The 17,736-nt window shown below is 48.4% G+C and overlaps 2 protein-coding genes across 2 annotated transcripts; both read left to right on the top strand.

Annotated features, from left to right (window-relative positions):
- The first annotated feature begins 808 nt into the window (after positions 1 to 808).
- On the top strand, positions 809 to 6,875 carry LOC130490409 (zinc finger protein 626-like). Its single transcript, XM_056864236.1, has 5 exons — positions 809 to 877; positions 1,085 to 1,873; positions 4,731 to 4,857; positions 5,039 to 5,143; positions 5,605 to 6,875. The coding sequence occupies exons 1-5, from the start codon at positions 809 to 811 to the stop codon at positions 6,873 to 6,875; spliced, it is 2,361 nt and encodes a 786-aa protein (XP_056720214.1).
- Positions 6,876 to 15,249: 8,374 nt separating this feature from the next.
- LOC130490408 (uncharacterized) lies at positions 15,250 to 17,151 on the top strand. The gene is made up of 2 exons (XM_056864235.1): positions 15,250 to 16,038; positions 17,002 to 17,151. Exons 1-2 carry the CDS (start codon positions 15,250 to 15,252, stop codon positions 17,149 to 17,151), a joined length of 939 nt encoding a protein of 312 aa, XP_056720213.1.
- Positions 17,152 to 17,736: the final 585 nt, after the last annotated feature.

Here is a 17,736-nt window from a genome sequence, read left to right as displayed (position 1 = left end):
TATTCATTGTTGTTAACTGGTTTTCTGCCCCGCTTTGTGGTGGGAGGGTGAGTTATAAATTGAAACAAGCAAATGAATCAATAAAAGCCCTGGGGTACACCGGTGCTCCTGACAGGCGTGTCTCTCCTTCAAACCTCTACAAAGGCAATTTTAATATTTCTCCAAACACCCTGTTTCTGAACTGCTGTTGGAGTAAAAAGGTTGTTCCCTCGCATTTACGCTTTATTGACTTGCCAGCATGGTGTAGTGGTTAAGAGCGGTGGTTTGGAGCAGTGGAGTCTGATCTGGAGAACCGGGTTTGATTCCCCACTGTTCCGCCCGAGCGGCGGAGGCTAATCTGGTGAACTGGGTTTGTTTCCCCACTCCTACATACGAAGCCAGCTGGGTGACCTTGGGCAAGTTACAGTTCTGTTAGAGCTCTCTCAGCCCCACCTACCTCACAAGGTGTCTGCTGTGGGGAGGGAAGGTGATTGTAAGCTGGTCTGAGTTTCCCTTAAGTGGCAGAGACAGTTGGCATATAAAAACCAACTCTTCTACTTCTTCTTGTCTGCAGATTAAACGTTTTACTCCTTTTCACTCTCTTAGGCCAGAAAGAGAGCATTTTGAAGCCTCTGGCTCTTCAGACAAGGCTGTCCCTCCGCTGTTGTTGAGAGCATTGTGTGGTAACCTTGCTGGAGTGCCAATACCAATCTCCTGAGTCCAGTCACCCTGAGCCTAGCACATGAAGTGGGCATCTGGGTGCTGCCCAGCAACTTCCTGAGAAACAGACTTCACGGGTCCAAGGCACAAAGTTGGACAGATGGAGAAAATGTCTGTCGAGGTCAACACTGGATCTACACTTGCTGTTCAGGTTCTGCCGCAGCCAGCCCCTGAGGAGGCCAAAGCCTTAGAAAGGCTGGCCAGCCTACCCAGCGTGGTACAATGTGGCACAATCGAAGAGCTTCTCTGTCATGTGGCTCCAGAGCAGGCGCACACTGGGACGACGCGGTGCTGGGAGGACTCCTGGCAGCAAGTATTAGAAGCCATGAGAACCCAGCCCTTGCCGTTCATCTCCAGGAGTGAAAAGCTGCAGTCCCCTGAGAAGGCGGATGCTTTAGAAAGGTTGGCCAACCTTCCCAGTGTGGTACAATGTGGCACAATTGAAGAGCTGCTCCGTCATGTGGCTCCAGAACAGGCAGACAATGGGACGACCCAGTGCTGGGAGGACTCCTGGCAGCAAGTATTACAAGCCATGGGAACCCAGCCTTTGCCGTTCGTCTCTAGGAGTGAAAAGCTGAAGTACGAAGAAGCCCACCATCCTCCAACGTGCTTGGAATCAGCCAGTACATCTCAGGAGGTTCTGAAAGACCTAGATGCCTCTTCTGAGGCAGTGCCAACGTTGTCACTCTCGTTGGACAACACATGGGTGCTTAAGCTTCACCTGGAGGATGATATCGAGGCCTACCTGGAGGCCTTCGAAGGGCTAGCCTGTGCCTACCACTGGCCCAGAGATGAGTGGGTGGCCCGGCTGAAGCCGCATCTGAGTGGCCAAGCTCTTCTGGCCTGCAGCTTCTCTACTCAAGACTACAGCCTTGTGAAGGAGAGGATCCTGAACCGGTACGGTGTCACTCCGGAGAAACAACGTCAGTCTTTCAGGCAGTTCCGATACCAGGAGGCCGAGGGCCCCCGAGAGGCGTGTAAGAAGCTCCGGGCACTCGGACGCCGCTGGCTGAAGCCAGAGAAACTCACCAAGGAGCAGATCTTGGAGCTGCTGATCTTGGAGCAGTTCCTGATGATCCTGCCGCAGGAAATGCAGAGCTGGGTCAGGGAACGTGGCCCCGACACCTGCGACCAGGCGGTGGATCTTGCCGAAGGCTTCCAGATGAGAAAGCAGGTAACTGAGCTGGAAAATGTATTATGACTATATTTCACTGTGAAATAAGTGGTATAAAGTTAAATGACGAGACAATGAGTTACAGCAGTAATGGTAGGAGAACAGTAGCTTAACGACATTTGTTTAGCATTATAATATATATGTATTGCAATTAGACCAAATACAATAATAAGGTTTTAAGAAAGATAATACAGCGTAATAATATAATATAGAGACTATAACCAGGTTTTGTGTGGCATTTTAATAACACTTTAATAAAATGCCTATGATATATACGTGATAGTATACCACAATAAATAATGTAATCTGTATATCAATAACCTTGAAAATATGTTTAGTTTTTCTCTCCCCTCTCTGCTTGGTTTACCTATATTTTACACTTTATATGTGTAATAAGCTTTAAGAATATTAGTAGCTAGGAAGGGCCGCGGCTCAGTGGTAGAGCATCTGCTTGGCATGCAGAAGGTCCCAGGTTCAATCCCCAGCATCTCCAGTTAAAGGGAGCAGGCAAGTAGGTGATGTGAAAGACCTCTGCCTGAGACCCTGGAGAGCCGCTGCCGGTCTGAGTAGACAATACTGACTTTGATGGACCAAGGGTCTGGTTCAGTATAATGCGGCTTCATATGTGTTCATGTGCCTGTAGATTGCAGACTTGCCCTGAATATAGGTATAATATGGTTTTGTCTTAGCATGGTAATAGTGTTGAATTAAGTATACATGTTGTGTATTTTGTTATGTGTTGTGTTGAGGGAAAAAAAAGAAAGAAGGCAGATAACTGAGAGAAGGCAGGAGAGATGGAGAGGAGTTTGCTCCCTGTGAGAAAGAGGGCCTTGTTTTCGTTTCTTCGTTAACTTTGATGGATTCAGAATACAAAAAAGCTCCCTGCTGGCTCTACGCTTGCCCACTCCAAGCTGAGAAATTCCTGAAGATTTGGGTGTGGTGCCTGGGGAGAGCAGGATTTGGAGCGGGGAGAGGGACCTCAGTGTAGGGATGCCGGCCTCCAAGTGGCACCTGGGGATCTCTCCAAATTACAGCTCATCTCCAGACTACTGAGATCAAACCCCACCCTCCCCAGCCAGGCTCCACCCCCCAAACTCCAGGAATTTCCCCACCAAGAGTTGACAACCCTATCTGGAGATCAGCTGTAGTTACAGGAGACCTCCAGGCCTCACCTGGAGGATGCCACTCCTAGCTGAATCAGACCAAAGGGCCAACTAGTCCAGCATCCCTATTCCCTAGGGTTGCCAACCTCCAGGTACTTTTTATATGCGAATTGCAATGCTATGAAGTATTTTCATGGGTACATATACCTCTGCAAAATAACATGAAATATTCTGACATCTTACCATGCATAATGCAATTCATTACAACAATGGTAAGATGTCAGAATATTTCATGTTATTTTGCAGAGGTATATGTACCCATGAAAATACTTCATAGCATTGCAATTTGCATATAAAAAGACAAAAGACCAACTGATGAAGCAAGTTTTATTGCGAAACGAACATCAATCTGGAGGTGCCGTTTTGTTCGTTATTGGACTCCATTGTTCAAAATTGGACATTGTTCTTTACTTACAATTTGGACTGTGCATGATTAAGGAGGAATTCCAGTGTTTCCTGGTGAAGTAACCTGGTGACATCTTTATAAAGGAAATTAAAAAGGAGAAATCCACTCCCTCGATATTATTTCCATTTATATGTTGTAAACTGGATATTTGTACTTTGTACTGTTGATTGTTTTCATAGTGCAGTCACATTATTGTTAGTAAATGTTGTTCTACTTATGAGCCTGTGTGCTGTGATTGTTTAAACATAGTTGTTTTCAGCATTTCTTGTTTATTTAAACCTCCAGGTACTAGCAGGAGATCTCTTGCTATTACAACTAATCTCCAGCCGATAGAGATCAGTTCACCTGGAGAAAATGGCCACTTTGGCAATTGGACTCTATGGCATTGAAGTCCCTCCCCAAACCCTGCCCTCCTCAGGCTCCACCCCAAAAACCTCCCACCAGTGGTGAAGAGGGTCCTGGCAACCCTACTGGTCCCTCAGAGGCTAACCTGATGTTTCTGGGATGCCCACAAGCAGGGTATGAAGGCCATAGGAATCCCTCAGAGGTCCCACAGTTGAAGTAGTTTGAATTTGGAGGTGGGGGTGGGGGAAGATGGTGGCCTTCCATAGTCTTTGGGCTGGACCCAACCAGCTTTTCTGCTGGTAAAAAGGAAGGAGACATTCCCTTTGACCACCCAAAAAGGCATTACTGGGAATCATGGGATCTGCATGGACAAAACCCATGGGGGCAAGAGCTCTATTAAGGAGGGAAACTGGGTGAAATTGAGTGGGATAACTGGCTGGATTCAACCTCCAGCCAGCGTGGTATAGTGGTTAAGAGTGGTGGTTTGGAGCGGTGGATGCTTATCTGGAGAACCAGGTTTGATTCCCCACTCCTCCACTCGAGCGGCCGAGGCTAATCTGGTGAACTGGATTTGTTTCCCCACTCTTATGCACAAAGCCAGCTGGGTGACCTTGGGCTAGTCACAGCTTTCTCGGCCCCACCTACCTCACAGGGTGTCTGGTGTGAGGAAGGGAAGGTGATTGTAAGCCGGTTTGATTCTTCCTCAAGTGGTAGAGAAAGTCGGCATATAAAAACCAACTCTTCTTCTTCTTCTCTTATGTTTGGGGACACTGTTCAGATTCCACAGCTGAGTTTGGGACTGGCTGCTAAATGGTCCCTACTGCTGTATAAGAAGGCTGGGAAAAGGGCCTTTCCCTCAGTGTATTTTGATGTATTCTGGTGAAGTCTGGCTCGTGCGTTCCCATTCCATTTCTAAACTGACTCTTCTTTCCTCCCCTGAAAGCCAACGGTGCCATTCAGAGAGGTCTGTGTGAAGTTCACCAGCGACGAGTGGGCCTTGCTGTCCGAGGAGCAGAAAACGTTGTATTGCGAGGTCATGCTGGAGAACTTCCGGAACGTGTCCACACTGGGTGAGAATTGGCCTGCGCACTGCGCTTCTCTCATTTCCATGGCAACAAGCACCAAGGCTGACCCTTTCCTAGTTCCCTCATCCACCGGGGGGTTAACCAGGCCAGAGTTAGCAACCCTATCATGCCCTAACTGATCTCCCTTTCCCTCCCTCCCTCTTTCTTTCTTTCTTTTTTTTGGCAGGCGTTCCTCTGCAGAAACCTGCGTTGATCACCCAGATAGAGCAAGGGGGAGAACCACGTTTCCGAGATGAAAGCCCATACACCATAACAGGAGATTTTACAAAAAGTCAGTTCAAGGAAGGGGATGAAATGGGGGAGTTTAGCTATGAATGACCTGATTTGAACAGGATGTCGCTAGGGAAAGCACAGCGCTTCTCTCAGTGGAAAGGGATAATCCACAAGGGATAATCCTATCAACCAGTCCATTTCATTTGTTTATCCATTCTTACGGTTGCCAGGTCCCTCTTCACCACCGGCGGGAGGTTTTTGGGGCGGAGCTTGAGGAGGGTGGGGGTTGGGGAGGGGAGGGACTTCAGTGCCATACAGTCCAATTGCCAAAGCGGCCATTTTCTCCAGGTCAGCTGATCTCTATCGGCTGGAGATCTGCTATTACATCTCCAGCTAGTACCTGGAGGTTGGCAACCCTACCCATTCTAAAAAGCAGGTGTTGGGGACTAGGAGCTATTTTGGGGGGGGGGCTTCCTTCAGAGACAAACTTGCATCAGCCTGTCATTCTTTCTATTGCAGGAAATGCACTGCTTCTGGCCTTTAAGAAATTGGTAATGGAGAAGAAGGCTGCTGCAAAGAGAGCTCAAATAGTGGAGATGGGACAGTCCACAGCAATGAAAGCAACGCAGGACTATTCGGGCCCCGTGGATGCGGCTTACAATGAACTTCCCACTCCTGAGAAGCATCAGTCTTCTAAGCCCCACAAACAGGGGCATACAAGGGTGTCCCCGAGCAGAAATTGCCCCACGAAAAGGCAAGCGTCAGCCCCAAAAGGTAAAATCCCCCAAAGGAAAAAACAGGAGACACCCTTGATAAATGAAGTTGCTTCTGGGCCACAGATATCTCAGTCACCCTTGCAAGGAGAAACATCTCAGAAAGCTAACGCCACGATTGCAACCACCAAGCCCCGTAAGCACACGAAGAGACCGCTGCCGCAGGACGGACCCCCAAAGCTGAAGAAGGAGCCATTATTGCTTAGCGAACCCCCCAAACTGAGAAATAAACTAGAGGCAACCAATGAGCCCCCCAAACTGAAGAAGGAACTGCGTTTGCCAGACGATGCACCTCCTCGGGAGAAGGGTCAGCCCCAGGAGGAGAAACAGCAGCCTCTGTCCATAAAGGTGAAGTTCCACGAGACGGCCATCCCGATCATCACGTGGCACCCGCCGTTCTGCGCCTCGGTGGTCTCAGACCTCACGTGTCTGGACTGCGGACGGGCCTTCAAGCAGCGGGCCGACCTGCGCCGCCACCGGTACGTCCACACCAAAGAGAAGCCGTACGCCTGCAAACAGTGCGACAAGCGTTTCGGCCACCCGAGCAACCTTTACATCCACCTGCGGACGCACAGCGGGGAGCGGCCGTACAAGTGCCCGGAGTGCGGGAAGGCCTTCACCCAGAGCTGCAACCTGCGGACGCATCGGCAGATCCACACCGGCAGCAAGCCGTTCCACTGCCGCGTTTGCGACAAGTTCTTCCGCCACCGCTCCATCCTCATCATCCACCAGCGCCTGCACACGGGAGAACGCCCCTACGCCTGCTCCTTCTGCCCCAAGTGCTTTGCGGATCGATCCACCTTGGTTCAACATGAACGCACACACACAGGCGAGAGGCCTTACGCATGTCGGGTCTGCGAACAGAGGTTCAGCCAGCTTTCACATCTTGTCAAGCACACCCGCGTCCACCCCGGCGCCAGAGGGCCACCGCCCCAGCCCACAAATCCCTCTCTGGGCCAACAAAAGATCGTGCAGCCAAATTCCAAAGACTCTTGCGGAATAACACAAAGCCGCTGATTTAATCAATCAAAATAAACCCTCCATAAGAACATAAGGAAAGCCCTGCTGAATCAGACCAAGGCCCGTCAAATCCAGCAGTCTGTTCAGTGGGCAACCAGGTGCCTCTAGAAAGCCCCCAAACAGGACGACTGCAGCAGCATTCTCCTGCCTGTGTTCCACAGCACCAAATGTAATGGCATGCTCCTCTGATCCTGGAGAGAATAGGGATGCATCACAACTAGTATTCATTTTGAATAGTAGCCATGGATAGCCCCATCCTCCATAAGAACATAAGGAAAGCCCTGCTGGATCAGACCAAGGCCCATCAAGTCCAGCAGCCTGTTCACCTAGTGGCCAACCAGGTGCCTCTAGGAAGCCCACAAACCAGTCAACTGCAGCAGCATTATCTTGCCTGTGTTCCACATCACCTAATATCATAGGAATCCTCTGATCCTGGAAGGAATAGGTATGCATCATGACTAGTATCCATTTTGACTAGAAGCCGTGGATAGCCCCATCCTCCATAAGAACATAAGGAAAGCCCTGCTGGATCAGACCAAGGCCCATGAAGTCCAGCAGTCTGTTCACACAGCGGCCAACCAGGTGTCTCTGGGAAGCCCACAAACAAGACGACTGCAGCAGCACCATCCTGCTTGTAATCCAAAGCCCCTAATATAATAGGCATGCTCATCTGATCCTGGACTAACAAAGTGCTCCTGATTAATCAGGAAATATACTTTTTAAAAAGTCATTTTTCAAAACATAAGTACTCATAAAAACTGTAGACAGCCCCCCACCTTTCAAAAAGGAAGGCATGCCTATTTTAAGATGGTACCTGCTGCAACATGGATGTCCGTCTTCTAAAAACAAAGTATGCTCTTATTTTCCCCTTTCCGAAGCATTGTTTTACTCAGATTATGGATCAAGCAAGATTTTGTTAATTGGCTGATAACAGAGTAAATATGGATATTATGGACTGCCAAAAAGACAAATCAGTGAGTCCTAGATCAAACCAAGCCTGAACTCTTCCCTAGAAGCTAAAATAATGAAACTGAGGCTATTGTACTTTGGTCACATTATGAGATGAAAAGAGTTATAGGAAAAAAAACAGTAATGCTAGGGAAAGTGGAAGGCAGCAGGAAAAGAGGAAAACCCAACATGAGATGGATTGACTCTCTAAAGGAAGCCACGGCCCTCAGTTTGCAGGACCTGAGTATGGTTGTTGATGATAGGATGTTTTGGAGATCATTCATTCATAGGGTCGCCATAAGTCGGAAGCAACTTGACAGCACTTAACACATGCACACAATAGAATAAATAATAATAGATGACAATAACGGAATAAATATCAGACAGTTTACTCTACCTGAATGGCACCCAAGGAAAACGCCTCAAGGCAGGGCCAGCCCCGGCAAGCAGAAAGTGAAGAACCATTTGTTGGTTGGGAACAACGGTCCACTCAAATTGGCACTCTGTCTTTGGAAGCAGCCAACCAGATTCCACAAGGAAAGTCCCTAGCCGGGTGCAATTCCTAGATCTCTCCATATCCTGACCATTTGGTCGCCAGAGGGGTACTTCTGCGATGAATGAGGATTGCACGTCTTCCCAGAACTCTCATGATCCCTTGTTGGTGCTCTAAGCTTTTAGTAAAGAATGTGGGCGAAGTATCTTGCCCAGAACTCTGTGAGGTTGTGCTGGGAAACTATATACGGGTGTCTCGATAGCCAGTAGGAAGCAAGAGTCATCGCCAGGTGACCGAACAGTGAAACCATGGGAGGGGATTTGGAGCAGTGGTCTAGCCCACGCAGACAGTCTCGGGTTCCGTCGCTTGTCGTCTCCTTTGAAAAGGGACATCGGGCATCGCACAAGACCTCTGTCCACGTGGCACTCTGCCAGTCAGAGCAGACAATGCTGAACTAGCAGACCAATTATACAAGGCACGCTTTGTACGTTCAAACTTTTGTAAAATGATGCGGCCGGCAGGCTGGGTAAACCTTTGTGGACTAGTAACCTGCACAGACTAGTTTTCAAGGTTGCCGTCACCTTGCCTGTTCCTGCCCACTGTCATCACTGACGTTATGTACCCTGAATTTGCTTTTGTCCTCCTTATATTTATCTCGTTCCTTGATGTTTTGTGAACACACCATAGGACATCTTTGCATCAATGTGTGAGTGTGTATGGGCCTGGGTTCTTCTGTGTGTTCTTGCCAAGAAGGCTTATATTTTACACCTACACAGCTTTGTAGAGCATGTTCATATGTATTGCTGAATTTTGTGTCCTGCCACTAGTAGTGTAGTGGTTAAGAGCAGTGGTTTGGAACGGTAGACTCTAATCTGGAGAACTGGGTTTGATTCCACACTCCTCCGCATGAGCGGCAGAGGCTAATCTGGTTAACCAGGTTGGTTTCCCCACTCCTACACACAAAGCCAGCTGGGTGACCTTGGGCTAGTCACAGCTCTGTTAGAGCTCTCTTGGCCCCACCCACCTCACAGGGTGACTGTTTTGGGGAAGGGAAGGTGATTGTAAGCCGGTTTGAGTCTTCCTTAAGTGGTAGAGAAAGTCAGCATATGAAAACCAACTCTTCTTCTATATCTCCAGAGGATGTGGCATTTTGGAAAGGTCCCAGAATTTAACAACTGGAATGTAAAGGGGGGCAAGCTGAGACAAACAGGCATCTGCTCGATCCGCCTCCATCCCAGTTTGAATATGGGATGGCCAAATTGCAGGCAGCATCCATGAGCCATTCGAACTTCAATGCTCAGTAGCTGCACTCTGCTTCTATAGAACTTTTGGCAAACATTCGGTAGCTGGGGTCAAGCCAATTGAAGGGGGTGTTTTCATTTAATGTTCCATTTCCACTGTTTTAAAAAAACTTATCAATTCAAGCCTCTACAAAAATGTCAGCTAAAATAAACTATAAGTCAAGTCAAGTAGCCTTTATTGGCATAAGATAAAGTGTATAAAAAATAAACTATAAAAGAATGATGCCGGCTGGGGGAGAGGCCAATTTTGGGGAAGGGGTGCTGCAAGTGTCCTGAGATTAGGAGGGACTAAAAGCTAGAATGCAGAGATTGGGATGGACCGATGAGGTGGTGGAAAATGCCGTCAAGTTGCGGCCAATTTATGACAAGTCTCTAGGGTTGTCAAGGCAAGAGGTGAACAGAGGTGGTTTACCATTGCCTGCCTCTGTGTAGCAACTCTGGACTTCCTTGGTGGTCTCCCATCCAAATACTAACCAGGGTGACCCTGCTTAGCTTACAAGATCAGGCTAGCCTGGGCCATCTTGTGGAGGGCAGGGTGGATCAATAGCTTCAATGAATAGATTTACTCGTTCAGGGTTGCAAACAGCCTCTTGTGTAGTCACCTGGAGAGAATAAGAATGACCTCCAGGCAAACAGGAATAAACTATGTTTTCTTCAAGGCCAGGGCATATGTAAAAGTAAGGTAAAGGTCCCCTGTGCAAGCACTGGGTCATTCCTGACTCATGGGGTGACTTCACATCCCGACGTTTACTAGGCAGACTTTGTTTATGGGGTGGTTTGCCAGTGCCTTCCCCAGTCATCTTCCCTTTACCCCCAGCAAGCCGGGTACTCATTTTACCGACCTCGGAAGGCTGGAAGGCTGAGTCAACCTTGAGCCGGCTACCTGAAACCGATTTCCATCTGGATCGAACTCAGGTCGTGAGCAGAGCTTGGACTGCAGTACTGCAGCTTACCGCTCTGCGCCACGGGGCATATGATAGAAGCTATATATGGTAATGAGTGAATTACCTGGAAGCAGGCCTGGTTAATACTGGGGTGGAGTATGATAACAGTTCCCACTGGCAGTTTCCCCTGACCTCAAAACATTTTATTATTTTGAAATATAAGCAGCTGGAGTTTGGGGGGGTCTATGAAATAAACTTTGAAGCCATCGACCTTAGATGGAAATGAGAAATAAATTGTTGGATGCATCAGCATATTAAACCAACTGACTGTCATTGTTGTCTTAATTGTGGCTTTTGTTAATGTTGCCCAGAGATGGTATAACAATATCATGTGAATGGAGGACAGGAGAATTTATACCCCTTTGGTCTCCTTGGAGGAAGGTAGGGTAAAAGGATTGCGGCTGGCTCAAGCAGTCATAAAAGCGAGTGGATATGGTCCAGTACAAAATACCAGCGTAAAAGGTTACTATGTGGTGTAGTGGTTAAAGCCAGCGTAGTGGTTAAGAGCCAGTGTAGTGGATGGAGCAGTGGATTCTGATCTGGAGAACCGGGTTTGATTCCCCACTCCTCCACATGAGCGGCGTCGGCTAATCTGGTGAACTGGATTTGTTTCCCCACTCCTCCACATGAAGCCAGCTGGGCAGCCTTGGGCTAGTCACACTCTCTCAGCCCCATCTACCTCACAGAGTGTCTGTTGTGTGGTGGGGAGGGGAAGGCGATCGTAAGCCAGTTTGAGAAAGTCGGCATATAAAAACCAACTCTTCTTTTCCTTCTATCCATTATCGGAGCTATCACCTTGAAAAGTTCCCAGAATTTCTCAAAATGCTTCAGGGTGGGAGGAACTGTGTTCAAGTTCAGTGCCAGGGCTCCATCTTTTGTGGGAACCCTTCTCTGTGTTCTTATAGAATTACTGCCTCCGTAAGCCTACATAGGGAATGTGAGCACACGTCACAAGTCCATCTTTCTAATTAAATGTCCTTCTCATTTAGCGGCTCCTCTAATAAATACCTCCCTGCAGCTGTCCAGTTTGGCCCATCTGTCATCCTCAAAGTACATGGTGTTCTAGAACATAAGCGAAATATAATCGTAGTCCTAAGGACATTAAAGTCTAAATGCTGATAGTGGGCAGAGAGGTGAAGGTTGGAATGGATGAAAGTTATCGACAGCCTTCTCCCCACCTTCCCCATAACATTTTCTCAACCTGAAATAGGTGCGAGAAGCCATTACCTGCCCTGATGGGGAAACTTGTGTGTATGGATAGACAACATGCTGTTTATCCAATCACTGATTTCCCCCACCAGGGCAGAGAGCGGCTCCGCAGTGTCATTTCAGGTCAAGAAAATGGTGTGGAGGGGGCTTAGATTTCCTTTCCCCAATAAACTTCAGTTCTGATCTGAATCAGGCCCCAGAGTGCCTGGGAATTAAGTCTTAAAAATCCCTGGGAGCTCTGAACAGAAAATTGAGTTTACAGTCTGACAAGAGCCTGGACAGACCCCGAAACAATTTCCCCGTGTGATTAGGGCCTTCCCTTTCTCCCAGTTCCCAATCTGAGCCACAGAGTGAAGTCTGCCTTACTGCTTTTTAAATATTAGGGATGCCAGCCTCCAGGTGGGACCTGGGGAATCCCCTGGAATTACAGCTCATCTCCACGCCACAGACATCACACACCCCAAAAAAAGCAAATGGATTTTTTTGGAGAGGGACTTATGGCATTGCACCCCACTGAGGTCTGTATCCTCCATCCCTAAATCTCCAGGAGTTTCCCAACCTGAATCTGGCAACCCTACCTCCCCCATTCCCTGCGGGCAGCCAGGGGGGACCTGGCAACCCTACATAACTCATTTATAGGGTTGCCAACCTCCAGGTACTAAGTGCAAAAATAGTATTCAGCTCACACTGATAATGCAAAAGTGCGATGTTGTATTTACAAGTGCAAGAAGCCAACAATAATAGAGATACATGCAACAAAATGTATACAAAGAGACAATGTAGCTAAAAAGCTACCAGTACAGATGGTCAGTTTCAACCTGAAAAGTCCTTTTAAAGGTAAGTACAATGACTTTTTTTTATTTATTTCTTCCAGAAAGATGATGAGACTGAAGCATAAATGCAGCTGGACAACGTCAAAGCTGGGGAGCGCCTTCCGGATGAATTCAACGCTTTCGCTGTCTAAGAGACAGCTTCTTCTAGTGCTTGTAATTCAAGCAGCCAGCTGGGCGCAGAGAAGAGAGAGACATACAAGCTATGAATAATCATTGGTTATTGAAGGAAAAACTACTTTGTTGAGGCTATTGGCTGAAGAAGCTGTCTCTTAGACAGTGAAAGCGTTGAATTCATCCGGAAGGCGCTCCCCAGCTTTGACGTTGTCCAGCTGCGTTTATGCTTCAGTCTCATCATCTTTCTGGAAGAAATAAATAAAAAAAGTCATTGTACTTACCTTTAAAAGGACTTTTCAGGTTGAAACTGACCATCTGTACTGGTAGCTTTTTAGCTACACTGTCTCTTTGTATACATTTTGTTGCATGTATCTCTATTATCGTTGGCTTCTTGCACTTGTAAATACAACATCGCACTTTTGCATTATCAGCGTGAGCTGAATACTATTTTTTGCACTTAGCTACTCTATTTAGTATTTGGTGCTTATTTTTGCTAAGCAAAACCTCCAGGTACTAGCTGGAGATCTCCTGCTCTTACAACTGATCGCCAGCCAATAGAGATCCGTTCCCCTGGAGAAAATGGCCACTTTGGCCATTGGACTCTATGGCGTGGAAGTCCCTCCCCTCCTCAAACCCCGCCCTCCTCAGGCTCCGCCCCCAAAACCTCCCGCCCATCGGGAAGAGGGACCTGGCAACCCTACGTCATCGGACCCCGGCAAAGCGCCAGGCGCTGCACGTGCGTCAGATTGCTGCTGGGAAGGGCCTGGAGACCCTGCAAGGGTTAAACCAAAGCAAACCTGCAGCCGGGCTCCTAGAGAGGGGAGGGCGGCGAAAGGTCGCCTCGCTTTCCTTTTCCGCCCACAATTGCAAAAGGAAGTGTATTATTTTGGCTTTTGAATTTTTTCCCCCCCTCTCTCGTAGCAGCCGCTGCAAAGGGAGGAAGGGGCTGCGCCGCGGAAGGGGGTGAGTCGCTCGATGCAATGGGTGGGGGAAGCGGCCCCCAAGGGCGTGCGTGGGCAGAAGCTGCCAAGACCCTCGCGGTTGCCAGCTGGGGGGAAACACCGAGATGCCGCCCTCCGTTGCAGAGCCGCGTGGGGGGCCCGTGGAGGTCCGGCCGAGAGGTCCTCGCTCGGTCTCCCCGCGGGAGATCCATCCGCTTTTGGGCGCGGGGAGCCGGGGCTGGGTTGGCTCTGGGGCTGGGTGCAGGAAAGCACCCGCGCGCCGCTTTCCTCGGCTTTGGCGCCGCGTTCTCACGCTCGCCGGACACGGGTCGGCCGTTGCCGCTAGGCTCGGCTCTGGCAGGAACGGCCCCGAGGGCCAGAAGCAAAGGCGTTTTCTCCAGGGGAACTGATCTCTAGCGGCTGGAGGTCAGTTGTAGTAGCAGGAGATCTCCAGCCACCGCCTGGAGGTTGGCAACCCTGCGGAAACTGAAAAGACCAGATTGCAGATTGAACAGATCCTGGGAACGCTGTGCTCTTGCATCCTGGCCCGTATGTGTCAAGCCAGTAGATGTGACTGTCCCTGTGACCTTTTACCCGCAAGGCTTCCATGTCTTTAGCAGCATTCAGACGAGCAGAAACGTAGTATCTGGCATAGCATACTGGTGAAGAGCTTTGAGCCCGTTCCGATCTGGCTCCTGTAACAAATTCAACTTGGTTAGATGAGCCACTGATCCTCAGCCGTCCCCATCACAATATGGGGCAAGAGCCAGAGTGGTGTAATGGGTCGAGTATAGGACTAGGATCCTGGGAGACCTCATTTTTACCGTGGAAGTTTGCTGGGTGACCTTGGGCATGTCACAACCCCTCAGCCTGGCCTACCATACAAGGTTGTTGTGGAAGAATGAAGGAGGGGAGAACGTTCTGAGCGGCATTGGGTCCCAGCTAGGGAGAAAAGCAGGTTATAAAATAAATACATGCAAATGCATGGGGGTTGTAATTTTAGCCTACCTTACAGGATTGTTATAAAGATTAAAGCAATAATGTATGTGAAGGCCTCAGAACATATTGAAAGCATGATAGAAATGTATTATTAATAAATACGTTTCATTGTGTTTGCTCACATTCTTCCCTCCATATTCCTTCCATCTTTTGCCTAATGTCTATGTTAGACGGTAAGCTCCTTGGAAGGGCAGGACTTATAAAATTTTGTATGTTCTTCTCTAAGGTGCAATATACACAGATAGTTTTGTGTAATAATAGAAATCAAGTAGGTGATGTTGGACTCATCAGTATATTGCCATACTGGGGCGGCTGACTTTTTTTTCTTTTGTATAGTCAGAATGTGTAGGAACACTGAGGGAAGAGGTCGGAAATAAAGGTGAAAACTCCCAAGAGGAGCTGCTATGCTGGAGGTATATCAATCAAATAAAACTAATACTTCTTTTCCTGACAGGATCATGCCTGCTTGGCCTGGCCACACATTTCTCTAACGACAGACCAAAGCCAGAAGCCCTTTCTCTCCAGTGGAAGAAACAGAGAGGAGACCCTTGCTGTGATAAAGCCAGCTAGCAGTCTCTTGAGAAATAAAATGGCCACTTCTCCAGAAGAAACTACGGGATTGGGCCTGCCTTTGTCGATTCGCGTGAAATTGGAGGCCCAGTGCCAAGCAGGCGACGGCGCGGGAGGAGATGGAAAAGCCCCTTGTACGATCCAGCCTGGGGGCACTGAGGAGATATCGAGAGGGGCACCCGTGCCGAGGGTGAAGCAGGAGCTGACTGAGGAACCGTATCCTGGCTGGGACGGCCAGTGGCAACGGGTGCTGGAGGTGGTGCAGACTCCTGTGATCGCCCCAGTATGGGACAATCTACAGTTGCCTCCTCTCCCGCAAGTGGGCAACACGGAGGCCTACCTGACCACTTTTGAGCGGGTGGCTGACGCATCCCAGTGGCCCAGGGAAGAGTGGGTGACTCGGCTCATGCCCGTTCTCAGCGGGCAAGCCCAACAGGCGTATTTTGGCCTGGATCCAAAAGACAAAGGCGACTATGGGAAAGTGAAGGTGGCCATTTTGAGGCTGGACAACTACATTGCTACGGAGACGCACCGCCAAGGTTTCAGGCATTTCTGCTACCAGGATGCCGAGGGGCCACGCGGGACATGCCAGAAGCTCCAGGAGCTCTGCCATCGTTGGTTGAGACCTGAGAGTCAGACCAAGGAGCAGATCTTGGATCTGTTAATCTTGGAGCAGTTCCTCGTAATCCTGCCGCAGGAAATGCAAAGTTGGATTCGAGAACGTGGGCCGGAGACCTGCGACCGAGCAGTGGCCCTGGCTGAGGAGTTTTTGCAGGAACGGCAAGTGACCCAGAGATGGGAACAACAGGTGAGGAACTTCTAAATTCTGATCTTCGGCGACCAAGGATTTGATTCTGAAGAAGGAAACTCTGTATGTATGTATTTATTTCAGACATTTACTGGCCATCTTTCTTCCTTATGGAACTCAAGGGCAGCTCAGAAAATAGATAAAATGCATAAAATAGAATTCACAAAATACGCTTAGAAAACCAAAATTTTAAATCCCAATTTAGGACTGCCTGTAATTTAACCAAATGCAGTCCTAAATAAAACCATCTTCAGCTGGTTCCTAAAGATGGCACATACCCTTTCCCCAAACCCAAAGTTTCCACTCCAGCTCAGAAAGCTTCTTACTATTTGCAAGCAGCCTTTTTTCCCATCTCCTGCTATTTGCTGTCATGAATTTTGCAGGGGGGAAAAGAAATGCTTTGGGAACATCAGCTTGGATCCAGCCAATTTTTTCACTCAATCTCAATCAATTTTTCTCATTCACCCCTGGCCCACATGGCTTTTGTATGTGGTCCCGTGATTCCCCAGCGTAGCCTTTGTGAGTGCCAAATGCCCTCCCTTCTTTTTTTTTAACCAGCAGAAAAGCTGGTTGGTTACAACCCATATACTCTGTGGATTCCATGGCTGTCTCCCTTATGCATCCACACATTGTACTTCCTATGGTAAATGTTCAGGTGGTCAGTTTCAGCATGGGAAGCTTTGTCCCTTAACCAAGGGAACTCTCATGCTTTGGTGTCCCTTTGGCTTCTCAATAGCACCTGTACTATTTCAAACTTCTCTCTCTGATCAGATTGGCTAGGAGCCGGGCTTTCATGCCACACAAAAGCTAGACTCCTCTGGATGCCAAGTTCCATACACCCTGTTTTAGTTTCCATGCAAACCAGTGACCCTTTGCTTACAGGGGAAGTAGATGCTGCATCTTCAGTCTTTCTCCCCTGGTTCAGCTATCCTGACCATGGTTTGGTTTGGTTTTCCCCCCCAGATATCTGTGCCTGTTGAGATGGTGATCATAAACTCCCCTATCGTAGATCAGGTTCTGTCCGACACAGTGCAGAGACATCCTCCCAAGGAGATCAACCAAGCTGACAACAAGGATAACAGCTCTGAAGGTACTTGTAAGTTCTGGGGATGAAGCTTCCTGGCCATGCAAAAATCAGCATCATGATGCTGAGCAAAAGGAGGTGGGAGGAAGTTTAAAGAAGAAGAAAAGTTGGTTTTTATATGCCAGTTTTCTCTACCACTTAAATTAAAACCTGAGCTTTGCTGGATGTTGCTCCTGAGACATTTTGCACTCATTGGAGGCTGGAAAAGCAAAACATCTGCCTGTGTACCCTTTAACACTGTATTCCGCCATGGAGCTCAGGGGTCTGCGGTTTTTCCCCCAGACCAGTGGTGCCTTGAAGACTAACCACATTGATTCTTTTGCGAGCTTATGTGAGTCAGAGCTCACGTTTTCACATGCTATGAAGAAGAAATCAAATTCCACATTTTAATAGGGGAAATTACAGAAGGGAAGGGAGGAGGAGGAGAAAGTGGCCAAAGGTGGTAGAGTGGAGATTTGAACCCAGGTCTCCTCTGTCCGAAACTCTGCAGTATACCTACTCGTTTACATGACTCACTGGATGTTTTCTTCCCTGCAGACAGCAACTTCATAAGCAGAACTGGGGCCAAGGACGTCCACCAGGGAGAGTCCATAGTAGACGAGCAAGGAAAGAGA

This window comes from Euleptes europaea, chromosome 18, assembly GCF_029931775.1.
Source record: "Euleptes europaea isolate rEulEur1 chromosome 18, rEulEur1.hap1, whole genome shotgun sequence".
Lineage (NCBI taxonomy): Eukaryota > Metazoa > Chordata > Lepidosauria > Squamata > Sphaerodactylidae > Euleptes > Euleptes europaea.
The sequence above is the reverse complement of the archived record's forward strand: the minus strand, read 5'-3'. Positions and strand labels throughout refer to the sequence as shown.